The sequence below is a fragment of the Balaenoptera borealis genome, assembly GCF_965194805.1.
Source record: "Balaenoptera borealis genome assembly, chromosome: 20".
NCBI classification, from domain to species: domain Eukaryota; kingdom Metazoa; phylum Chordata; class Mammalia; order Artiodactyla; family Balaenopteridae; genus Balaenoptera; species Balaenoptera borealis.
Window position 1 is genome coordinate 48,930,994 of NC_138879.1, and position 25,457 is coordinate 48,956,450.

Sequence of the window (25,457 nt, forward strand, 5' to 3'; positions counted from 1 at the left end):
TACCCTGGCTCTGGCGAGAGAAAGGCTTCGGGCCCCCTCGAGGGGCGGGGCTACGGAGAGAAGTCCTTGCGGTTCGCTGCCCGTCGGGCGGGCACCTTGACCTTGGGTGGAGACTCGTCTGGAGTACTGTTGCTTACAGTCCCCTCCCCCAATGGCTTCCTATTGCAGACCTGCCAAACGACCACACGGTGTCTAATCTGCGGTGTTAATATGACCCTCAGCGCCCTGCTCACCGAGTTTGCCGTCCCCGAAATGGTGGAGCGGGGGTGCGTCTGGCTTCTTGAGGAGGGGGTGGAGGGTAGCCTAGGGCATGGTCATAAGAGGCAGGGGTGGCGGGTGGCTAATAGGGATGAAGTGCCAGAGATGGGCCCACCAAACTTTGTCCTGAGCCACAACGGGCTCCCCTCTGCCAGCGGCCTCGACACCCGCCACCAGATGAGTCCTCACATCCGCGCTGGCACATTATCCCCATTTTTGAGTGGAGGAAGCTAAGATCAAGGTCACACAGAGAGCAAGACTTTAGCTAGACCAGGCTAAATCCACAGCCTGGACACTTTACAGTAGTTCATGTTTTCAGATGTTTGGGGCCTGGTGGGGACTGAGAAGTGAAGTCAGAGAATGCTGCCCAGCTGACATTTTACCAGGTCTTGCCAGTGAGCTGAAGTTCTCCAAGCCGAGAGGGTGAGACAGTCTTCCTTGCACAGGCCCAGGAAGCCATTGGGAAGCACTTAAGGCATATTCCAGGAACTAATAGAAATTGGGAAGCTGAAGCTGCAGAGGTTGGCTGGGGTGGGCCTAGTGCCTCATAAAAATTGCAGAGGAAAATGGACTTTGTCCTGGAATACCGGTGATGGGAAGGGGAGCCAGTGAAAGGCTTTAAGCATTTAAGCAGGAGGAAGGGAGGTGAGAAATGCTTTGGTTGCTGTGTGGAGGATAAGGGGACTGAGCTAGACCAGGGGGAGATGAGTTTGGACTATTGCACAAGAAGGCTGGAAATAAAAACAAGACCTGACTACAGCCCACCACATGGAAGGTGGGCAGTCAGGTGGTACATGAACCTAACACGGAGTTGGATTGGAAATCTGCATCCTGCAACCTCTACCTTGTCTCTTCTCGTAACCTTGAGCAAGTCACTTGACTATCACGCCTCTGAATCTCAGGAGCTTCCTCTGTCAAATAAAAACATCCATCTGTCTGGCCTCTTACCTAACTGTTGGGAGGAGATAGTGGTCATCAAAGCACTTTAGATAGTGTAAAATACTTCACTCTGTCTTTCAAGCAAAGCTTGCAGGAGCTCAGTACTGCAGGAAGATCAGAGATGAACCAGACCCAGTCCCTGCCAGGAGAAGTTTCAATCTGGTGGGTGAAGAGAGATGCACACAGCAATCTCATGTCTAAGGCTGCAGAATAAAAGCCTTTAAAGAAGGCTGTTCTGAGTGTGCAGGGGAGGCAGTCAGGAAGGGCTTCTGGGAAGACACTGCTTTGAAGCTTTGAAGGATAAGAAGGATTTTAATGAGCAAGACAAAGGAATCATATGGGAAGACAGAAAGAGGGACCCTGGGAATTTATTCACTCATTTATTTTTTTTAAGACCTTTTAATTTTATTTAGAACTTTGAATACATTCACATGGTTCAAATTTCAAAAAGCATAAAAGGGTATATAGTGAAATCTCTCACCTGCCCCCAGCCATCTGGTTTTCCTTCCCAGACCACCAGGATTACCAGTTCTTTAATATTCTTCTAGAGATACTCTTTGCATATAAGAGTGTGTATGTGTGTGTGTGTGTGTATATTTCCCTTTAGTTACACAAATGGTAACATACTGTACCTGCTATTCTTTACCCTGATTTTTTTACTTACTATATTCTGGAGATATCAGTACACAAAGAGCTTTCTCATTCCATTTTATGGCTGTATAATATCCCAGTGTGTAGATGTACCATAATTCTTTTAATCAATCTCCCAAATGAAACTCAAGGAATTTGGAGAATTGTACCTAGTCCAGTGTAGCTGAAGTTGGAAGCCCCCTCCATGTTGGTAACACTGCTCATAACCAAAAGCATAGCTCTGTTTTAACACTGTGAGCAGCAAGCTTGGGGATAGGGAAACAGATACACACAAAAAGCATCATCCTCTGACCACTTTCTCTATCGTCTGGTGGTCCAATCATATATTAAGCAGACTATTTCTTACTTTCAAGCTGCTTCCACCAATGTCTTTTCACCATAGTCTTAACAACAACTACTCCCATCACTTTCCCCAACTATTTCCACCATTGCCTATACATTGTGCTATGGTTAAGGTGACCATGTGATGTTATCATGCAAACCAGGACACTTTGGGAGTGAAAGTGGACACTATTAATAATGACATTGGGACAACAGGCATAAACCAACACTGTCGTGGCCAAACTAGGATGTCTGGTTCTCAGGTGAGGAGTCCAGCTGCTAGACCAGGGGACTTCTTGAACGCAATGACCATACCTTATTTATCTGGGTATCCCCAGCATCTCCCCAGAGCCTGATGCATAGTAGGTGCTTAATGCACAGTGGTTGGTTGAATGGAGGTCCCGCGTATAGGCAGAGCCAAGCAGTCCTTTAGAGGCCTCCACAGGGTTTCACCAGATATTTATAATATCTGGGCTTTCTCTGCAAATATTCCTTTTATGTAGTGTATTTCCATGATGCCTGGCTGAGACCCACCAGGCTGAGCCCTGGAGAGGTTATGATCAAGGTCTGTGAGTGTCTACTGATAAGTAAGGGCGCTAATGACCAGTCTGTCCAGGGGCCTAGTGACTAAGCAGTCCCAGCAGCCTTCGAACCTGCAACATGGCTTCTGTGGATCCTCTTCCCATTTCCTCAGCAGGCTCCTGTTACACAGTCCCCATCCTCAGGGCTGCCTGCCTGGGTGGTACTCCCCATCTTTATGGCCTCTGGGTAAAGATGCTAAGTAAATACAAAGGCAGGTTTACCGAGGCTGAGACCTAACCTACATAATTAGTCTGCTTAAAGCCTCCCATCTCCCTAATTATTGTTATGATGGATGCACCCATTCAGCTGGGCATTCCTATTTCCCCCCCTCATTTTCAGAGCTCCCAAGGGGTTGGAGAGGTGAGCTGGAACCCAAACCCCCCCGAATTGCAGGAAGGCGTCCCCTACCCTGATGGCCTGACGCTAGGAACCCATGAGAGAGGAAGTGCTCCACCTCCCTCAACCCAAACCTGTGTGGGCAGAACTGCCAGGAGGGGCGACAGTTAGCAAGACTCCCTGGGCCTCAGTCTCCTGATCTATAAAATGAAAGGATTGAAAAAAATGATCTCTCAGTTAGCTGGCGGTGACATTGCACACCTCTGCTCTGTACTGTGACTCTGGGCTGGGCTCAGCCTAGAACCCCCAGGGGTCTCTGGGAGGACCCTAAGGCCAATCCCTCTCCCCCTTCCTCTTCTTCTCTCCTTTTTCTCTACTTGAAATGGAACCCCAGAGTCCTGGGTAGATGTTTATTCAGGGCTGGGCCTTCCCTTCCTCAGCTACCTGGGGAGATAAAAGGCCGGGGACAAGCAGAGGGAGGCCTGGGCCGTACTTCCTGGGAGGTCTGGTCTTAGTTCACCCTGGGCTCAAACCTGATCCCCGGAGGCTGGAGCGAGGAACTAAGATGGGGCAGCCAGGGCTGCCCTGTGTCCTCCACCTGGGCACACTGGATAGGAATCAATATGCATGTTGGCCCTCCATATCTGTGGGTTCTGCATCCGCATGAATGGTTCAACCAACCGCGGATCAAAAAAAATAAATTAAAAAAAAAATTTTTTTTGGCGGCACCATGGGGCTTGTGGGAATTCCCCGACCAGGGATTGAACTTGGGCCACAGCTGTGAAAGCGCTGAACACTAACCACTAGACCCAGGGAACTCCCAAGAATGTTAAAAAAAAAAATTCCAGAAAGCTCCAGAAAGCAAAACTTGAATTTGCTGCACCGGCAACTACTTACATAGCATTTACATTGTATTTACAATTCACACAGTATTTACGACTATTTACATAGCATTCACATTGTACTAGGAATTATTAGTAATCTAGAGATGATTTAAAGTATAAGGGAGGGGACTTCCCTGGTGGCACAGTGGTTAAGACTCCACGCTCCCAATGCAGGGGGCCTGGGTTCCATCCCTGGTCAGGGAACTAGATACCACATGCATGCCGCAACTAAGACCCGGTGCAGCCAAATAAATAAATAATAAAAAAGAAAGAAAGAAAAAAATATATATATACCAAAATGTCAAAAAAAAAAAAATTAAGTATAAGGGAGAATTGGGTATTCCTGGCAGTCCAACGGTTAGGACTCTACGCTCTCACTGCCAGGGGCCTGGGTTGGATCCCTGGTCAGGGAACTAAGATCCCACAAGCAGAGCAGCATGGTCAAAAAATAAATAAATAAATACAGAATAAGGGAGGATGTATGCAAATACTATGCCTTTTTTTTTTTTTTTTTAAGGCCTCACCACATGGCTTGAGGGATTAGTTTCCCAACCAGGGATCAAGTCTGGGCCCCTGGCAGTGGAAGCGCAGTGTCCTAACCACTGGACGGCCAGGGAATTCCCATTTTGTATCAGGGTCTTGAGCAGCCTCAGATTTGGTTTCTGTGGAGGAGGGGGGAGGGGGAGGGAGTTTGGGGGGAGTGTCCTGGAACCAGTCCCCTGTGCATGACTGTATGTGACATCATCTATCTCCATCCCTGACTCCTTCACCATGTGACCTTGAGCAAGTCGTTTCCCTTTTCTCAATGCCAACTTCTGTGGGAGAAGCATCATGGGAAAAGAGGCATGAAATCAAGGTCTATGAAATCAAGCTCAGATACCATTGTGTCTGTTAAACTGTTTCTGAGTCCTGGCAGCTGGAAGCAGTCACTCCCTCCTTAGAGTTCAGCAAATATTTTATTCAATGTACTTTATTAGTTGGGGTCCACTTGTTTCTCCCCCATTGATTATTTGCTCTTTGACATCATCAGGCCTCATGGGGTTAGCAAGGCACTAAAACCCAACTCAAAATGGCTTTTAAAAGTGTGTCACAGATTGGAGGAGACTAAGGAAAAAATAACTAAATGCAATAGGTTCCTGGAACAGAAAAAGGACCCTAGGGGAAAACCTGGTGAAATTCAAATAAAGTCTGTGGTTTAGTTAATAGCCATGTACCAATGTTAATTTCTTGGTTTGGATAATTGTACTATGATAAAATAAGATGTTAACAATAGGAGAAGCTGGGTGAGAGACATACAGGAACTCTGTATCATTATTGCAACTTTTCTCTAAGTCTAAATTTAGGTTAAAATAAAAAGCAGAAAACCCCCACAAATTAATGCTGATCATTTAAATACAAAAGTGGCGGGGGGTCTGCTTACTGGTCTATATAACTGAAAAAGGCACGGGTATATGGGCTGCAGGCATAGCAGGATCCAGGCAGCTTAATGATCAGGAATTATCAAACAACAATGTCCTACAGCACAGGGAACTATATTCAATATCCTATGATAAACCATAATGGAAAAGAATATGAAAGAGAATATATATGTATAACTCAATCACTTTGCTGTACAGCAGAAATTAACACAACATTGCAAATCAACTATATTTCACAAAAATTAAAAAAAAGAAAGAAACACTCATGACAGGAAAAAAAAAAAAAAAGGAATTGCCTCCATCTCTCTTGGTTTTACTTCTTTTGTGGAGCTTCCTAATCAGGTAGCCCCATCCCTGGTGATGGCAAATGGCCTACCAGATTTCCAGGCTGATATTCTGCCATTTTAGCCACCCAAGAATTTGTCCTTCAGTAGTCCTGTTTGGTTCCCTGCTGTATCCCTAGCACCTAACTTGGTGTGTTAAATGAATGGTTACAGTAAAAGTTCTGAGATGGACTCTTATTGGCTTAGAGTTGCATGCCCATCTCCAGCCCAATCAGTGTGACCTACCTTACCTGGATCACATCGGTGGGGTCAGACCCCTGCAACACATTGACTAAGCTGGGGGAAGGCTGTTGCCTGAAAGGAAGTAATAGGTACTGTTATCAGAAGAAAGGTTGCAGGCAAAACCAATATGTCCGCTGCATCCTTAGAATGCAGAGCTGCTGCTTTTTCTCCTAGAGTCACCCACAACACAGACCTACAGTGAAAACGTACAGGCCTGAAGGTGCTGAGTGTGCTGAGCTCCCAAACCGCAGTCCTTGGACAGCCCTCGTTAGTGGAGGATAAGATTAGGGCTCCTCTCTGGGATGCTGGGCTTCTTGCAGCTGGATCGGATGGAGATGGTTGTCAGGGAAGAAGAACTGGCATAGCCAAAGACGTCCAGAACCCCAGGATTCCTTCTAGGCCAGAACAATGGGCAATTCCAGGCACGGAACCCTTCCAATCTATCCCTGCCAACCCTAGCCAGGAGCCTCTAATCTAAGGTTTTGTTTGTTCATTTGGGTTGGGGTGGCATGGAGAGAGGGACAGGGCTCACCTGAGCAGCAGGACAGACGTCTCAGATGAACGCCTTATGCTTTATGTGAGGAATATCTACTGAGGGGACTTCAGAGTCTCAGCTCCCAGTCTCACCCAACCCACTGGCTAAGTCCCAAACCATTCTCTATCTCCTCCACGTCCTTTCCACAGACCCGTGGTGGGCTGAGGGGATGGGGGCGCAGAGTGCCCACAGGAAAAAAGTCTGACTTGTGTGTTTTTCAGATATTTTATTAAGAATAAGGCATATGACAGTCACCCCTAAAGCACAGGGTTCTATTTCTGTGGGTGAGTGAATACACTCTGAAAAGCATTGGATTAAAAAGCGCAGCCAACAGAGAACTTGGAGCAGGATCCCCCTGCCGTGCCCATGGGGCTCCTGCCAGGTGGTTCTGCAGCCTCGCACGTCCCCCACTCAAGGCTGGCACCTCAGCGAGAGGGTGCTGAGAGATCCCTGGCTCTCCGTGGTGAGGAGATGCTGCTCTACACCCTCTCGGCCTCCTTCCTCTCCATCAGGGAGACCTCTATTCTGCTGCTTGTTTGGGGAAGGGCTACGCCATTTCAGCCCTCGCCTGGTCCCCCAAACTGCAGCCTACTGTGGGTGGGATATTGGGGGGCAGGGGTACACAGCCTCATGCTGTATTGCCCACGGGTCCCTGACTGGCTTCCGGAACGGGGAGGGGTCCCCCCCTGGGGAGGGGTCCCCCCCTGCAGCTCCTGGCTCCAGCTAGGGCCCCTGAGTGTCCATGTCAACACCTTCCTCCTGCAGTGGGGACTCATGCGGCAGAGAAGAAGGGAGAGGTGAGGGCAGGGGAGGGAAGGAAACAATCCCTTCCCTTCTAGCCACCCAAATTTTTTCGGGGCTCGAGGGAGGGGGTCTTTCCTTTGGCAGGGCGGGTCCCCCAGGCTAGGAGAAGGGGAGGGCCAGAAGCTGAGGGCAAGGCTGAGGAGTTTCTGACCACTGAGGCCAAGGGCAGGCCACTGACTCCCAGTCTTATTCTGCTGCCCTGAGGGTTCTGTTCCAAACCCAGGTGCAGGAGAGAGGAAGGAAGCCTCTGTCCATTATTTCCAGGAGAGGGAGAGGGAAGGGTAATTTCTGTTAAAATTGGAACCCTGTATTTGCCTTGGCCCCTGCCCCAGCTTGCTGAGTGGAGGTGGGAGGGGTGCTTGCCTTATTTCCTTTCCCAGGCACCCCGACACCTCAGCTGGGAGTCAGCGAGTCAGCCGCCCCAGCACGCTGGACCTTCATCTGGGGTATCTCCAAGTACCTCACAATTAAGTGTCATTACCTCTGATTGCTGGAAGAGCGACAGGAGGTGGGAGGTGCTGATGGGGTCACTTGGGGAGAGGCAGGCAGGCCACGGGAGGATCCGTGGGGTAGGGGTGTTTTGGGGCCCCCAGCCAGACAGCTTGGGTACACAGGAGGGAAGGAGGAAGAGGGCTATTGCTATAGAGCTGGGGGAGGCCAGGTGGGCGTAGCTATGGCTTTTAGTGGGTGGGTGGGTGGATAAAGTACTTCACCATCTCTGTAGAAGAATTGATGTAACAAAGTCACCCAGTTCACCCCAAAAGTTTGATTGTGGAAGATGAGGGTGCCTCCAGAAAGACCCCCTTTCCCTGCTGCCCAGGATCCTCTGGGCCCCGTCACATGAGAGCAGCCAAGAGCAGAGAGAGGCCTCCTCACTCAGAGCTGTTCTGAAAGGGAAGGCAACGGGTCGAGGGGTACGGTGAGTCACCCACACTTGAGGGGAGACAGAGGGTAGAGGCACAACCACAGAGACTGGGGAGGGGAGAGGTGGGAGCAGGCAGAGCAAGGACCCTAGGCCACTACTGTGGCCCATTAGACTGGACAGCACTGTCCGTTCCAAGGGTGTCCCAGTGGCGGACACCTAGACCAGGCCTGGTTATTGCTCAGTGGTCTCAGCAGTCCTGAGCTGGGAGGGGGCTGCATGTTTGTGAGCTCACTGGTGTCCTGCTCCCTCTAACATATACAGTAAAAGAGGGTATAAATGGGGTCTTTTCCCCCTCTTCTTCATGGGGCCATGACAGAAAAAGGGTTCATCACCCTAGAGACCCCCCAGACCCCTGGGTGACAAACAGAAGGCTCAGCCCCAGCCAGGGTCAGGACATGCCAGGATGGGGTGCTTGTGAGTGAGATAAAGGACTCTCCCTGCCCCATGTCCTCCCTTGGCAGCCCCTGGAAGACCTCACAGGCACTTAGGACTTGATGCGGGACCAACAGAGGAGGGATGGCATGAGAGGACAGGGTTCTAGGGATTTGTCTTTCTTTCTAGGCCGGACTGCGTGGGGGCAATGAACTGGACTGGAGCTTCACTTCCTGCCTTTGGTCGCGACGGGGAGATGGGGAGAAATGCGTTAGGAGGTGGGCAGTATTCTTTCCTTTTGCCACTCCCCAACCTAGAGAGAGAGCACTGAGCACCCCACCACTGTCAGGTCTGATAGGATTGGGGGCATTCCTGGAGAGGGCCAGGCTGGGGCCTAACCTGTCCATTCCCTCCCACCCCTACCCCCAGCAAACCCAAACCTCCATCAACAACTGCCACTTCCAAGAAGCCGGGCCCTTCTTCCTGCCTCTGGGTGCAGCCAGCTAATTAGGAAGCTGGGCAAAATTAGCACCAATAAACAGGACTAGGAAAACTCCCAGGGCAGCCTTCAGGTTCCCAGCTACCTCCTGAAAGCACTTTCTAACCCTTCCATAAGCCTGATGGGGCAGCCCGACTCTGGCGTGTCCCCAGAGTCTAAATACCTAGGTCGGCATCCTGGGGAAGAACTGAGCTGGAGACAGCTCTAGACCAGGATCTGCCACCAAACCCATTCTGTAATCTTCTCTAAGGGTCTATGGGTACTAATTTCCAGAAGTTCAAACTTCAATAAGTCCACACTTTCCCCACCAGAGGCTCTGGAGGAGGCGACTTCTAAAGTGTTCCGTGCTCACCTGTAAGGACCTATCAGCAGGGTAGGGGGTAGGAGAAGCGGCTTCCAAGGTAAAGGTCCAGCCTCCAGACCCCTGCCCGAACCTCCCCTTGGAGGAAGGCTCGGCGGGAAGGGCAGCCGTGGGGGGCTGGAGGAGGCCGCAGCGGGGAGCTGGAAGGCCTAAGGATGCTAAGGGCCACTCTGGTTCCTTTCCGTAGGCCGCCCAGGCTTCCCCCTCCCGCCAAATGATTGTCAGCTTTCCCGGGGCAGGGCGTGGCACCCGCCCCTTCCCCTCCCAGTGGCAGGGTGGGGACCAGATAAAGATCGGTACTGTGAGTCTTCTAGAAAAAGGATGCATTCGCTGGGCGCCGCGGAGGAGGTCCCCGGCGGGAGGGGAGAGCTCAAAGCTTCGGCGTTGTAGGGCAATACAAAAGGCGGGGGCGGCAGGGAGGGGCAGGGGAGCAGGGGCCGCCTCCGCCCGCTCCCTGGGCGAGGGACCGGCTGCCATAGCCCCTGGGACCCGCCCGCGCGGCCCGAGCAGCGTCCCTAGTCGGGCCCCGGGCCCGCCTTCCCCCGCTCCCCGCCCCGCCCCGCCCCGCCCAGCCGGCCCCGCGCTTACTCCGGGTCCGCCGGCGCACTGGGCGGGCTGTGCGCGGCCGGCGGGGCGGCTTGGTCAGGGGGCTCCTGGGGAGGCGGCTGGCGCGGGCTGCGGCCACAGGGCCGCAGGGGCCTCCGGGCGTAGAGGAAGAGCGCGGGGTCTGGCATGGCATCGGCGTCGTCCGGGGCGCCTGCCGAGCGCTCCCAGGCGGCCCAGTCCCGGCCGGGGCCCTTGGCGGCGGCCTCGGCTGCGGGCGGGCGGCGGGCCCGCTGTGCGCGCCGGCGGATCCGGGGCTCGGCGGCGGCAGCGGCGGCGCCGGGGCCCGGGCGCGGAGTCTGCAGTTTCTGGCGCGCCGCGTGCAGCTGGCAGGAGAGGTAGGCGGCCGCCTCGGTGTGCTTCTGCAGCTCAGTGCCCAGCACGGTGGCTCGGTGGCTGCGGCGACGCAGCTCCTCCAGGAAGCGGCGCTCCTCGGCGCGCAGGCTGCAGCGCAGCGCCGACACCAGCGCCTCGCGCTGCGCCACCTCCCGCCGCAGCTCCGCGTTGGCCGCCGCCCGCGCCGCCAGCTGTGACTCCAGCTCGCGGCACTTGCTCTCCAGCTCCCGGGACGCCAACTCTGGGCAGGGGAGAGGGAGGGGAGAGTGAGGGTCCCCGCCTGGCTGGACCTGCACAGCTCACCGATCCTCGGAGCGAAGCCCGGCACCGCCGCCCCCCCCACGACTGCACGTCCTGCGGCGCTCGCCCTCACTGCCCACGCGCCTGCGACGCTGGCCTGCCTTTTTCCTCCTCGGGGCCCTTGCACCTATCTTGCCTTCTGCTTGGCCACTCTGATTCTTCAGTGCGACCCTTAAGTTTAAGTGCATACCCTTCCCTGACCATTTATTCACTCCATGACTGTTTGTTGAGCCCTGACTCTGTGCCTTGTATTGTGGCATTGTGGGTATGGTGGATAGTAAAACATTCCTCACGAAGCTCACAGCAAGCATAGTGGGAGAGGTATGGTACATAACCACAAAAGAATGTGAGGTTGCATCTGTGACACGTGCCAATACCACGACTGTAACAGGAGACTGTGACCTAATCAGGGAAGGCTTCTCAGCCGAAGAGCAACTTGGGCTAGGATCTGACAGGTGAATAGGAATTAAGTAGTGAACAGGGGAGAGAAGGGTGCTTCGGACAGAGGGTAGGACTTGTGCAAAAGCCCCGTAGCAGGAGAGACATACAAGAACAAGGGACTGAAAGAACTGGGAGTGTGAGCAGAAAAGGGGAGTCAGTGTGCCGCGAAGCTTGTTTCCTTCATAAAGAGCATTTATTACATTTTGTGGGTTTTTTTTTTTAACTTGTTTATTGTTTGCCTTTGCCCACTGCATTGGGTTTCAAACCTGGATGTACACTGGACCCATCCAGAGAGCTTTAAAAAATAGTTTCCTGGGCCCTATCAAAGTATCAAGTACTGGGAAAGGGTACTTCTTGAATCTTCCCTGGTGATTCTGATGTACCCCCAGGGTTGAGGACCCCTACCTCCTGGATCATAAACTCCATTTCAGCAGGGTCTGTATCCCAGGACTGGCACATGTGAGTGAGAATGGTGACAAAGGGTAGGTAAAAGGTGACTCTGGAGGGGATATGAAAACCACCAAGTGATTTTCATATAAAAGGAGGACAAGGAAAGAGAGCTCTCAAGCCCACTGAGAGAGAAAATAAAAACCAGGACACTGGGGCAGTGCCTTGAGTCCAGATGACCCCAAAAGCCCTTTCAGAGGAAGGACAGTAGGTGGAGTAAAAGCTACTATTGTCACAGAACTGTTCTTGCCTGGTGTCTGGGATACGTGCCCCCTTCCTCCAAGCATGTAGGCACAAAGAGGCCACCCATGACTGCCACTTAAAGCAGTTGGCAGAATTAGTTCAGGGCCATAAGTGTTCAGATGTTTATGCATGATATGCAAAGCAGTTTGTAGGGCTCCTAGCATTTTACCTTAACCTTAAACTTCCAGCCTTCCCCGTGCCTAACTCTTGGTCCTGTAGCTGTTGATCTATAAGCAGCACATCAACATGGCAGGGAGCCCATTCTTAAAACCCTCCTGGCCAAGAAATACTACTTTTGTGATTCATTTTAAATCAAGCATTTACCGAGTCCCTCTCCATGTCAGGTAATGTGCTTGCACTGAGAGACAATGGGTAACACCCAGTCCTAGTTCTCAGAGATCATATAATCTGGAGATTAAGATCTCAACAATGCAACCCCTCCCATTTAAAAAAATTAATTGTGGCAAAAAAACAAGGAACGAATTTTGCCATCTTAACCATTTTTTAAGTGTACAGTAGTGTTAATATACCCCCATCGTTGTGCAACAGATCTCTAGAATTTTTTCATCTTGCAAAACTGAAACTCTATACTCATTGAACACCATCTCCCCACACCACTCCCCATTTTATGGGTGAAGTAATAATCTATAAATACTTTAGTGGAATTTCTACAACGGCAAGAAGTCATACTTTTGTAAAATGAAGAATTTGCTAACGTGCATGTGTCTCTTTTCTCCTCCTCTAGACTATGTTCCTTGAAGTCAAAGACCCCATATTGCCATCGTGTTGAATCTTGACACTCAGCATCTTGGAGGGTGTGGACACGGACTGTGAGAATCACTTGTACAAGGATGAGAAGGATTAGGGAGGTGGGTCACAAAGGAATGAAATCAGCCATGTGGACTTCCTGGACACCATCTCCTTCCTGCTTTCATTTTCCCACTTTGGACAGAGACAGGGATACAGGGCACTATGTATGGTGGTGCAGGTTGTTCATTGCACAAGGTCACCAAGCTGAGTGGGCAAATGAGGCTGACGTCCTGCACTCACTCAATAAGCTGAGGAGTGGCTGTCCCCAAGTCTGGATCAGGGGCAGAGAAGGCTTGGGTCCTAAGTGGTGGGGGAAAGGTGACCACTTGTCCTCTTACCTTGCTGGTGAGATTGGGCCTCTTTCATTTCCAGGTCATGGGTCAGTTCTGGGGGCAGAGATAAGAAAAGGCAGTCGTGTGTATGTTAGAGATAGAGAGAAAGAGTATGTGTGTGAGATCAGGAATCACAGCCCAGTAAAAGTGTCAATAAATATTCTCAGAAACCATCTAAACTACCCCCCCTCCATACTTATTTTACTGCAGCCCAGAGAGGGAAAGAGATGAAAGAGAGGTGTCAGAGGCATAGCCTGAGCCCGATCTAGCTGATTCTAGGCCCAGAGATCTTTCCAGTGTAAGCTTTGTGGCCTGGATTTGGCGGTTAGTTCAACCATCGTGGGAATGAGACTTGCTTTTGGGGCTGTGGGGGGGAGTATTTGCCCCTTCCCAGAGGTGATGTACAAATATTTAACATGCCAACCAATCAGAGCCAGCCTGGAGGACCCCTGCTGCCCAGGGCACATTCTCTTTACTGTTTAGTTGGTGGGTCTGGGAAAGCTGGAGTGTCCTGGGCTGCTTGGGGACACTAAAGGGGGATTCAGGGCGGTGGCTATTTACCAATAGGACACGTGCGTTTCACTGTTGTCACAGCCAGTACTGCTGTGCCTGTGCTCTTTTCTGAACATCAGCCCTGCCGGTTCTCAGCTCTGGTTCCGCCACTTTCCGCAGGGCGGGGAGAGCTTCAAGGAGGACAGCGCCACCTGGTGGAGCAAAGCCTGCACGGCGCTCGGCTTGGCGCTGAGCGGGTGGGGCGGGGCAACCAAGGGGCCCACCAAGGGCACTGGTGCAGGAGCAGTTTCCTCCTCTGCCTGCCTGCCTGTCTTCCCAGTCCCCAACCCTTAGATCCCAGAATGCCCCATCCCTCAGCCAGCTGGGTTTGATCATTTTTCCAGCCCACTCCCCACTCCCCACCGACTCCATCAGGGCTTAAGGGCTGGGAAGGGGGCAGGAGGGAGCCCAGGAGGCGCAGCTGCCTATGATGGAGGGCACCTCCTCAGGAGCACCTGGGTGTACCTGCAGGGATGCAGCCTGGTGCCCAAAGGGAGACGGTGTGAACGTGGGGGTGGGGGAAGGTAGCAGATCTCTGGGTCCACTGCCCAGCCGCACCAACAGAGAGAGACTCACCCGGTGGGCCCTCTGTCTGCCCCTCCTTGCTGCCCTCACCAGGCTCTTCTAGGGACTAGAGGCTTTTCTGGAGGTGCCTTCTCTGGGGAGGCCAACAGTTGCCAGGAGACAGACAGCCTGGAGTGCCTGGGCCTTTTGCTGTGACCGGAGGCTGAACCTCCTCCCTGGGGTCCCTGGGAGAACTCTGATGCCTCCACCCCGCCAGGGCTTCCTGGGGCCAACTTGGCCCCTCCTCCAAGGCCCTGTGATGTAACCAAAGGGGCCCAGGACTAGGTTTGGGGATGTAGCCCAAGGGACTCTGGCTCTGTCACTAACTGCCTGTGGGCTTGTTTCTCCTTAGCCCTTAACCACTAGAGTAGGGGGTGGGGGGACAGAACCCCAGATGGGCTCCACTCCCCCATCCATCAATTCTCCCTGCCCATCTTCCAGCCAGGGTCCCCATGGTTTAGATGAGTGCGCTGTGAGGTCAGACACACTGTGTGACCTCAGGCCAGTGACAGCACCTCTCTGAGCCTCAGTCTCCCCATCTATGAAATGGGAACGAAGTTGCACCCACCTCACAAGGGGCTGTTGATAAGATTAAATGACAAAAGAAATAAAGGGCTCAATCTCGGGCCGAGTCGGCTCTTGTTATAATCCAAGCTACCTCCGCAACCACAGCACATTTACCCACCTCTCAAGCCCCTTCATTTTGAGTTGTCACGGCAGGTTCTTCCCAAAGCCCTGCCCTCCTGGTTCCTACACCAGCCCCTCCCAACTCTTATCCTTTTCCCACCCTCTGGGTCCCTCTTTAATCTCTTTTTTTTTTTTAATTAATTAATTATTTTATTTTTTGGCTGTGTTGGGTCTTCGTTTCTGTGCGAGGGCTTTCTCCAGTTGCGGCGAGCGGGGGCCACTCTTCATTGCGGTGCGCGGGCCTCTCACTGTCGTGGCCTCTCCCGTTGCGGAGCACAGGCTCCAGACGTGCAGGCTCAGTAAATTGTGGCTCACGGGCCTAGTTGCTCCATGGCATGTGGGATCTTCCCAGACCAGGGCTCGAACCCGTGTCCCCTGCATTGGCAGGCAGATTCTTAACCACTGCGCCACCAGGGAAGCCCCTAATCTCTTTTTTTAAAAAAATGTATGTACTTATTTATGGCTGCACTGGGTCCTCATTGCTGTGTGCAGGCTTTCTCTAGTTGCGGTGCACGGGCTTCTCATGGCGGTGGCTTCTCTTGTTGCAGAGCACGGGCTCTAGGTGCGCGGGCTTCAGTAGTTGTGGCTCGCGGGCCCTAGAACACAGGCTCAGTAGTTGTGGCGCATGGGCTTAGTTGCTCCGCGACATGTGGGGTCTTCCCGGACCAGGGCTCGAATCCGTGTCCCCTGCATTGGCAGGTGGATTTTTAACCACTGTGCCACCAGGGAAGTCCCCCAGATTGAGTTTCTTTTTTTTTTTTTTTTTTAATTAATTAATTAATTAATTTATTTATTTTTATGGCTGTGTTGGGTCTTCGTTTCTGTGCGAGGGCTTTCTCCAGCTGCGGCGAGCGGGGACCACTCCTCATCGCGGTGCACGGGCCTTTCACTATCGCCGCCTCTCTTGTTGCGGAGCACAGGCTCCAGACGCGCAGGCTCAGTAATTGTGGCTCACGGGCCTAGTTGCTCCGCGGCATGTGGGGTCTTCCCAGACCAGGGCTCGAACCCGTGTCCCCTGCATTGGCAGGCAGATTCTCAACCACGGCGCCACCAGGGAAGCCCTGAGTTTCTTAATGTAGCATGATGCTGCTCAAAAATCTGCAGTGGCTCCCTACTACCCAGAAGGACTTCTTAGCTGTCCTGATATTGGTCAAAGTCTTCCATGATCTGGCTGCAACCGTATTTCCCAGCAGCTTTAAGCACAGCATTATCCAGTCAAATAGAGCTTTTCATGAGCTTCTGGTTTCCTACCTTCTGCATGTTGCCATGCTGTTCCTTTCATTTGGAAAGCTTTCTCCACCCTCGTTGCCCCGTAATATCTCAGCATGTCTAAATCTAACTCAGCTCTCAGGGAGAGGAAGTGCTCCCTCCTCTGGGGAGCGTGGGATGCCTGGTCTCCTCCTCCATCACCCACGCCTCAAGCTGGACATGATCCTGCCCATGAGCTCTTGTCAGCCCTCTTCATTTTTTGTGTATCTTTAGATTACCTGTTGGTGTGTGTGTGTCTCACCAACTAGACTGAGGGCTTCTTAGGGCTGGGAGGTGCTTGATGAACATTTTGTATCTCACTTCCCTAAGACTCAGTTTCCTCACCAAGAAAAAGGGGTGATCGAACACCTGCCTGGCAGGATTGTTAAGAGAGGCTCTTGGTGGACACTCCATCAGGGACAGTGCTTATGATGATGACAGTCGCCCCCCGCCATCCCTCCAGGCCTCACCTGAGCAGCGTTTCTGCAGCCTCAGGATTTCCAGGTGCAGGTCTCGCAGCAGGGCCATCTGTTCTTTTTTCAGGAAGCTGATGTGGCGTTGCACGCTCTGGATCTGATGCTCCAGGGACACGGTATCCATGGCAACCCAGGCCTGGGCCCCACCTGGGGAGGATGACAAGGTGAACCCACATCTTCTGGGCCCATCCACCCTGCCAACCTTCAGGTCCTTTCAATGGTCTCCTTCAGTCTGGGGTCCTGTTGTACCAGGGAGGTGATTCTGCCACTGAAGTCATTTCCCCTGTATTTACTCACTGAAGCTTCATAAACAAGCAGTGTTTGGCAGGAAGTATAATTATTCCCATTTAACAGATGAAGAACCAGAGGCTCAGAGGGAAATGGCTTTACTCCCTTGCCCCCATGTAACTTTAGCCTCTTCTATATCTCAGAGAGGAAAACAAATGGGGCAGCAAAGTCAGTAAAGAGAGACAGACATTTGGGTTCTAGTCTGCTTCTTCACAAGCTGTGTGACTTTGGGCAAGCCCTCTCCCTCTCTAGGCTCTCGGTTTTCTCCTGGGTAAAATTAGGGAATTGTGGAGAGGATGAATGCTGAAGCCTCTCCAGCTCTGCCATCCCTCAAGCATCCCAGCTCAAGGGTGACCATCAATTGGCAGGGCAGTGTGATGGTTAGATCACAACCCTCCGCCAATTCAATTCCATTTCTCTGACTTAACCTCAGCCCAGGGCTCTGGGCTCTTCCATGTCACAGAAGAGGAAGATCTGATGAATGTTTTATTAATACTGATCCTGTGGGCTGAAGGCAGGTGGTGGAGTCCCTTTTTCCAAGAGGAATAGGGGAGGGTCATATGGAGACCTAAGCAGTAGATCCACGGTAGAAGCTTATGACACTGTGATGGGAGAGGGAGTCTTGCATCCCTGAATCCTAATGATGGCCTGGCTTTTCAGCGCTCTCTCTTCTGACACTGCCCCTTTCCCAGTGAGTCTCTTCTGTGATGATCAGCATCTTGGAAAAGCATAGGCAGGGGGCAAAAACAGGTGGCAGAGGGCAGCGGAAGCCGAGACCTCTGGAGTCTAGGACTCAGAGCTCATGCCCTCTCTGCCAGGGACTCCCAAAGCTTGTGACGGCCCTTCCTCCACCTGCCCTAGGAATTCCCTGGCCAGAGGAGAGGAAAACCAGTTGATGGATTGTTCTGTTCAGCAATGGTCCCCTTGAAACAGGCTTTCTGGTAAGCCTCTGCAAAGCAAGATTTTCATTTGTAGGGTCACATCCAGCAGGTGCACCTGAGAACCTCACATTCATAGGTTCCTCTCTTGGGGCCCCCCTTCCCTTGTACCTGCATGGCCTCCCTAATCCAACCAAATGGGCTTTCACTTCAGCAGGGGGTGGCCCTTTGGCCTGTGGGAATCACTGGTTACATTTACTGACCATCTGCTATGTTTAGGGAACTTCATGCACATTATCTTACTTCTGCCAACCACTCTTCAGTAGGTATCACCACCTCCATTTCACAAACAAAGAAACAGACTCAGAGCTGAAGTGACTCGTGCCAGTTCACATGGTCAGTAAGTGGCAGCAGATCCAATTCTCCAACCAAGTCTTTTGAATCCAAAGAAGTTTCCCAGTATTTACACTGAAAACAGTCCTGGGTTTGAATCCTAGGTTTTTCGGTTCCCTGCCGTGTGACTTTGGGCAAGAAAGTTAACCTCTCTGAACCTTGCTTCCCCTCTCTGTAAAATGAGGCTACTAATAGTAACAGTCCTAGGATAGTTGTGAGGGTTAAATGAAATTAGAAATTGTAGAGCATTTAGCACAGAACCTGGCTCGATCAACGCCGCATCCCTTCTCCTCCCTGTTTAATGTGTGACTAGGTTAATCCCTGCCCTGATTTGCTCATTTGTTCATCATTCATTCATTTAATGATCTACTATTACCAACCACTGTGCTGGGTACAGGGACATAGCGATGAACAAAACAGTATTCCTGCTTTCTGCTCTCATGGAGCTCACAGGGCCAAGAGAAGAGAATCAAACAAATAAACAGGTACATCAAACAAACAAATAATACAAATAAGTTTACAGTTACAATCTATAAGTGCTGTGAAAGAAACCTACAGGGTAACGTTGAAAGAATATAAAGTGGGACCTAATTTAGATTTGGGGTCAGGGAAGGTATCTTTGTGGAAATGATTTTAGGCTGAGGGACTTCCCTGGTGGTGCAGTGGATAAGAATCCGCGCTCCCAATGCAGGGGGCCTGGGTTCGATCCCTGGTTAGGGAACTAGATCCCACATTCATGCCACAACTAAGAGTTCACATGCCACAGCTAAGGAGCCCGTGTGCCGCAAATAAGGAGCCCATGAGCCGCAACTAAGGAGCCCACGTGCTGCAATGAAGACCTGGTGCAACCAAATAAATATTAAAAAAAAAAAAAAAAAAAGAAATGATTTTAGGCTGAGACCTTGTGGCAGGCAGAATTCCAAGGTGGTCCCCAAGATTCCCAGCCCCTGATATATGCACAATATGATAGATTTCACTCCTGATTAGGTTATATGACAAAGGTGAAGGATTTTATAGATGTAATTAAGGTCTCCAATCAGTTGACTTTGAGTTAAAAAAAAAGGGAGATTATTCTGGGTGGGCCAGGTTCAAAGGGCCCTTGCTATAGGAAGAGATCTGAAGCCTGAGAGAAATTTGGCTTCTGGCCTGGAAGGGGTAAACTGCCATGCTGTGAGACAGCCTGTGCAGGAAGCCATAGGCAAGAACCTGAGCGAGGCCTCTAGTAGCTGAGAATGGTCCCTGATTGACAGCTAGCCAGAAAATGGGGACTCCAGTCCTACAGCTGCAAGGAAGTATATACTGCCAACAACCTAAGGTGTCTTGGAAACGGATCTTTCCCTAGTTGAGCCTTCAGAGGAGGATGCAGCCCTACCTTGATTTCAGCCTTAGGAGACCCTGAGTGGAGGACCCAAGTAAAAGGTGCCAGACTTCTGATCCTTGGAAACTGTGAGATAATAAATTTATGCAGCAATAGAAAATTAATACAGACTTGAAGGAGGGATAGGAGTTAGTCAGAAGACTAAAGGGAAGAGTATTCCACACAGGGAACAGCATCTGTGAAGGCCCAGAGGTAGAATAATGATAGCTTACATTTACTGAGTGCCTACTATGTGCCAGGCTTTGTGCTAAGTGCTTTATGTGGTCTTTTTGAGGAACGGAGACATTGCCACTGCTGGTGAAGTTGAAGTATAAGATATTAGCGGAGAGTTGCAGGAAGTGAGGTTAGCAAGTGAAAGATCACACAGGGACTTAAAGCTGTGTTAAGAATTTTGGACTAAAGCTAAATGAATTGGGAAGTTATTAAAGGATTTTAAGCAGGAGATGGATGTGATAGGATTTGCATTTTTAAAAGATCACTGGCTGTTGTGGGGAGGGCAGATTAGAGGGGGCAGAGTGGATGTGGGGAGGTCAGCTGGGAAAATGTAGCAGTTATCAAGGTGAGAGATGACAAAGGCCTGGACCGGATGATGGAGGCGGAGTTGGAGACAAGTTCCAGGTGTATTTTGGGGGTAGAATTGGCAGGATGAGGGGATGGGTTGGATTAGATCATGATGATGGGGAAGGGGATGTCCAGGATATCTCCCAGTTTTCCTGTTTGGGAAACTCAAGTATGAAGGCACTTTTGCTGGATCTTTCCCCGTTTCTTCATCTTTCATGCTGGACTTCTTTCACATTGAATCTCTTCTATAATCACTCCTTCCATGATCTCATCCAATCCAATGGCTGTAAATGCTATTTATATGCTGACTCCTAAACTAAGTCTCCTAATACCTCCACTTGGATGTCTAATAGGTCCCTCAAACTTACAAGGTTCAATACTGAACTCTTATGATCCCTCCTACAAGCCTGCTCTGGCCCAGTGTTCGGTATCTTGATACAGGGCACTTGGTTGCTCAGGCCAAAAACTTAGAAGTCATCTTTGATTCCTTTCTTTTTTCTTAAATTTATGTTTGGCTGTGTTGGGTCTTTGTTGCTGCTTGTGGGCTTTCTCTAGTTGCGGCAAGCAGTAGTTGTGGCACACGGGCTTAGTTGCTCCGCGGCATGTGGGATCTTCCCGGACCAGGGATCAAACCCATGTCCCCTGCATTGGCAGGCAGATTCTTAACCAGTGCGCCACCAGGGAAGCCCCCTCATTGCTTTTTATTCAACTTGCCAAGCATACTGTAGCCTCAGGGACTTTCCCTCTGCCAGGAATGTCCTTCTTCAGGATACCCTCAGGGTCCATTCCCTCCCTGCATTCAGGACTCTGACCCAGGGCCCTTCTCTGATTGCCTGATTTAAAATAGAACTCTTGGGAATTCCTTGGCAGTCCAGTGGTTAGGACATTGTGCTTCTACTGCTAGGGGCCCAGGTTTGTTCCCTGATGGGGGAACTACGATCCCTCAAGCCGCATGGCACGGCCAAAACAAACAAACAAACAAGATACCAAAAAATGGAACACTCTGTCACTCTCCATTCTCTTAATCTACATTGTTTTTTTCCCCATGAACTTATCACCACAAGAATATATTACATTTTTGCTTATCTGTTTCCCCTGCCAGATTGTTGGCAACTCAAGGTGAAGGACTCTTGTGTTTCCTCCTGTTCCCTAGTACCTAGCATAGAATCTGGCAAATAGGAGCTACTCAGTAAATATGTGTAGAATGCCTGAGTGAGTGAATCTGTCAAGCTGGGGCAGACTGATGGAGAAGCAGACTTACAGAGAAGTTAAGTCCCAGCCCGAGACATGTTAGATTTGACATGCTCAGGAGACCTCAAACAAGGAGAAATAGATTTCAAGCAGGCAGTCAGTATACTGGTGCATAACTCGGGAGAAACAGGTGAGCTATGTCTGTGCTCTTGTATATCTATGTTGGGATGTGCGTGCCTCTGCACCTGTGCATATACTTGAGCCTGTGTGCATGCCTCAAGGAGTGCATGTATATGTGCATGTGTGTATGTGTTTTGCGGGAGGGTTCTTGCTTCTCTTGTGTCTATGTGTCTGCTGTGCGTGCACCTGAGGGATGAAGGCGTGTGGGCCTATGCTTAGGATGAAGAGAGAAAATGTCTGTTCCTAGCTGCTGAAAAGCAAATGTTTCTGAAGAGTAAAAGCCCTTTCCACACAGCCCTGGAGACTGGACCCTGGCCACAGTTAGAGGCTGAACCAACCAGCTGTTTCTGTGCCTTCCCAGAAGGACTTGAGTATTTGCTCCCAACTAGGCAGGCTGTTCTTCTCAGGGCAGAAATTTGGGTCACAAACGATCTTGGCAAATATTCTTTCTTAGACGGTATTGTTTAGTTTGTTTGGGGGAGGGCGGGGAATGGAGTGGGGAAGGGGGAACCAGGGACAACACAGATCTCTCTGTGTAGCTGGGGAATCATAGGCACTTCAGAAGGCCTGAGCCAGGAAAATGTCAGGTTTTTGCATAGAAATGCAGTGCTGGAAGCTCCAGACTTCAGAAAATGCTCCTGCCTGAGGACTTGGTCCAGGCCAGTGGCAGCAGATGAAGGGTTAGAGCTATCAGTGCCATCTTCTGCCCACACCCAGCCCGAGATGCCCAAACTCACAGATTACAGTGCTTGGTGAGAAGGGTCCCTCACCTCTGTCCACTGTCCCGACAACTTCAGGGCCTGCATTGTTTATGCTGCCCACCTTCTCCTGTGCTCCTAGTTCTCTCTTTGAATTTTCTAGTTTGATAAAAAAAAGTTCATTTAAAAAAAGTGTCATTAAGAATAAAAAAGGACCTGTAACACAGGCTTCACAATTTATAGAGTTAATTCCAAGTACTTCTGATATGCCTCTCATCTGTTTGAAAGTTATAAATATTTTCCCCTGTTGGGGAAGCTGGTGGGAGAAACCTTCTGTGCTCAGGTCCCCAACCACTGACAAAGTGTCAGGCCCAGGAACTCTGTGACCCTGGTACAATTCTGACTTTCTAAGGCCTGGGCTCCTGATCTCTGAAAATGACCTCACCTCCTGCTTGTCTCTGGAGCTTATGGGTACCCACTTCCTTCCCCAGCTATCTATCTACCACAGACCGGGCAAGGAGGAAACTGTAGTTCTCTCTCCTCTCCAGTTCTTAGAGCTCCTTGGGTTGAAAGAACCACAGAAAGTACAGAATCATAGTACTCAGGGCTCAGAGGGGCCCTCAGAATCATCGCAATCAGTGTTTTTCAAACTTTGCTCCATAGAGTTCCAGAGTTCTGCAAAGGGGTCTCAGATGTGGCCAAAAGGTTTGAGGGCAAAAGACAGGACTGAAAGCTTTGCTGTGTTTATTCCTCTTTTATATGGTGGGCTTGTGCATACAAATTCATTGGAGAAAGGGCTTCGACTAACCAAAAGTTTGAAAACCACTTATGTCGTCCAAATTTTCCTTGAGTGGCTAACCATCCTCCCTTCCTTAGTCTGCTCAATGTCTCTTGGTCTCCGCTGCCCCCATCTCTCCCTCAGGCAGACACCGTGGCTGGGAGATGAAGCACCACTGAAGCCTCTTGCTGTCTGCTTACATGGAGTTTGCACTGTCTGCCACCCCGCAGCCCCTGACTGCTTCTCTTGTCCCAGTTTCAATTTCATTCTTGGTGTTTCTTTTCTCTTTGGGATTGAAAATATTTATTGAGTCAACAAATATCCTTGCGCTGTTCTGAACACTCAAATACCCACATTTTGTTAAAATTCTTTAAGTATGAATTCTTGTTTCAAGGAGAAAGTTAAACTTATGTTTATCATTCTTATAGCCAGGGCAGGTATATTAGATAAGACAGACTTGGAAATAAATGGATAAATAAATGAATTAATATATTCTTTACTTTTTTTAGTCATTATTCCTCTTCACTACCTGACTCTGAGGCCTGGGGTAGGAGGGAGAGCAGGAACTCAAGAAGTCTTTCTCAGACATGGATGCACAGGTAATAATATTTATAATAATCATCAGCGGAATTCCCTGGCAGTCCAGTGGTTAGCACTCTGCACTTGCACTGCAGGGGGCCCAGGTTCGATCCCTGGTCGGGGAACTGAGATCCTGAAAGCTGTGCAGCCAAGTTAAAAAAAAACAAAGAAAGAAAAACATCAGTGCACAGGTAATAATACCTATAAAATAACAATAAATGGCTGGCACTGCTCTTAGCATTTTATGTATATTAACTCATTTATTTATTTACTTATTATTATTTTTTTTGGCTGCGCGGTTTGCGGGATCTTAATTCCCTGACCAGGGATTGAATCCGGGCCCTCTGCAGTGACGGCACCCAGTCCTAACCACTGAACCACCAGGGAACTTCCTAACTCATTTATCTTTACAACAACCCTGCATTGAAGGTCCGATTAGTATATCCACTCCATAGATGAAGAAGCAGAGGCTCAGAGAGGTTAAGTAGTTTGCCCAACATATACAACTACAGTGCCTGGCAACTAGGATCTCTCCACTGGGTGCTCACCGTGGCATTCAAGGCCCTTCACAATCTAAACACAGTGCACATTTGCAGTCTGAACTCCTCTTTCAGATTCTACCACTTGCTGCTAGCCGTGGACATCCCCTCACTATCCCCCACCCTATCTCTGCCTCCTGAAACCTGACCCATCCTTCAAGGCCCTGCTCAGATGCTACCTTTCCCATGAAGCCTTCCCTGGCCCACCATGCTGGGAAGACTCTCTCCTGCCTTTGTGTTCCCCAGGCATTCTGCCTTGTATCATATTATGCTGTGTGTGTGTGCACGCCCCCCGTGTGTGCGTGTGCAAACCTGGCTCTAAACCATAAGCTTCCTGAGGGCAGGGCCTCACCAGGCCAAGTCAGTGCACGTATTAAAAAATAATTACTCCCCCCCTCCAACCTCCCCAAGTCCTTGGCTCTCCTGGGGACTTGCGTTGGGAACAAAAAGTCAGTCCTTGACAAATGTCTGGGACTTTCTGCCAGGTGGGGTCACTTGGCCAGTTGTGGAGCCACAGTTCTCTGGTGGTCTTGTGGTCTTCTCCACTCTGGGGCCCCTCATCCCCCAATACCTCTAGGCTATGGCTCCCCTCTCTACTGAAGACCCCAGGACCCCCGACCTCAGTGGAGCTGAAGATCCAGGGACACGGGGAGTGGGATGTATGGGGAAACTGGAGCCCCCGCCCCCTTCAGTCTTAATGTTCTGCCCTGATTATGCCTCGAATATGACTCCCAGAGAAGGCAGGGGGGGATGTGGAGACGAAGGAGGACGGCGAAGAGAGGTACCTAGGGAGGACAGGGGAAGGCAGGCAGAAGGAAAGATACGCGTGGTGGGAGATGGCAGGAGGTGGCGGTGGCTCGACCTCGGGCCGCTCTGGACTCTTCGCCAGGGCCAGGAAGGGCCCGAGTCTGGGCGGCGGAGGACAACTTCTGCCAGCAGCCCGCGGGTCCTGTCCGTCTCCCGCGCTGCGGTGCGCAGCCCCGCGCCAGCCCTCCCGGGGGAGCTGGAGCCCGGGTCGTGCGGTTCCCCACTCGGGGCCACCCGGGCGCCCACCCCCACGCCCACCGGCCTCCTCACCTTCGGGACCTGAGGGAGCGACGGGCCAGCGGAGCCCTGAGTCCGGGCCGGGCTGCGTGGGGGGGAGGCGCTGTTCTTCCCCGTGCTAGCTGCGCCCGGGGTTCCGCAGCGCCCGCCCGGGCTGTGGCGCCATCAGCTACTGCGAGGCTGCGGGGCGGTCGGGCCGGGGCTCCGGGGAGCTCCCGGGCGCCGAGGGGGGTCCGGGGCGGGCTCCAGGCGTAAACACCCAGCAACGTGACCGGAACTGGCGAACGAGCAGTAGGGGGGAAGGGGGGGGCGGGAGAGATAAGGGGGGAGGGGAGGGACCTGGGACTGGCGAGGAGGGGCCGTGGGCGGGGCGGGGGGAGGGGAGGCTGGCTGAGCGCGGTCGGGGGAGGGGGAATCCCGGGAGTCCCGGGAGCCCCGGGAGCCAGGCCTAAGGACCCCG

At 51.3% G+C, this 25,457-nt stretch overlaps 1 protein-coding gene across 2 annotated transcripts; it reads right to left on the bottom strand.

Moving 5' to 3' along the window:
• Positions 1-30: 30 nt before the first annotated feature.
• On the bottom strand, positions 31-24,798 carry CCDC92B (coiled-coil domain containing 92B). 2 transcript variants are annotated; one of them, XM_082370761.1, is made up of 3 exons: positions 16,485-24,798; positions 12,970-13,017; positions 31-10,631 (listed from the first exon to the last, which is right to left on the bottom strand). In XM_082370761.1, exons 1-3 carry the CDS (start codon positions 16,612-16,614, stop codon positions 10,036-10,038), a joined length of 774 nt encoding a protein of 257 aa, XP_082226887.1. In that variant the 5' UTR covers positions 16,615-24,798; the 3' UTR covers positions 31-10,035. The 2 variants fall into 2 exon arrangements, with proteins under 2 accessions (XP_082226887.1, XP_082226886.1); XM_082370760.1 differs by lacking the exons at positions 12,970-13,017; positions 16,485-24,798 and adding an exon at positions 10,881-12,560.
• Between the last annotated feature and the right edge of the window lie 659 nt (positions 24,799-25,457).

Bases quoted from the DNA above. Each gene is read 5' to 3' on its own strand.
- CCDC92B (XM_082370760.1), bottom strand. From the start codon at position 11,385: ATGCAGTGGGCAAAGGCAAACAATAAACAAGTTAAAAAAAAAAACCCA. The intron at 10,632-10,880 runs GTATGCACTTAA...TCCCCTGCCCAG, and splicing joins GAATAAATGGTCAGGGAAGG to AGTTGGCGTCCCGGGAGCTG.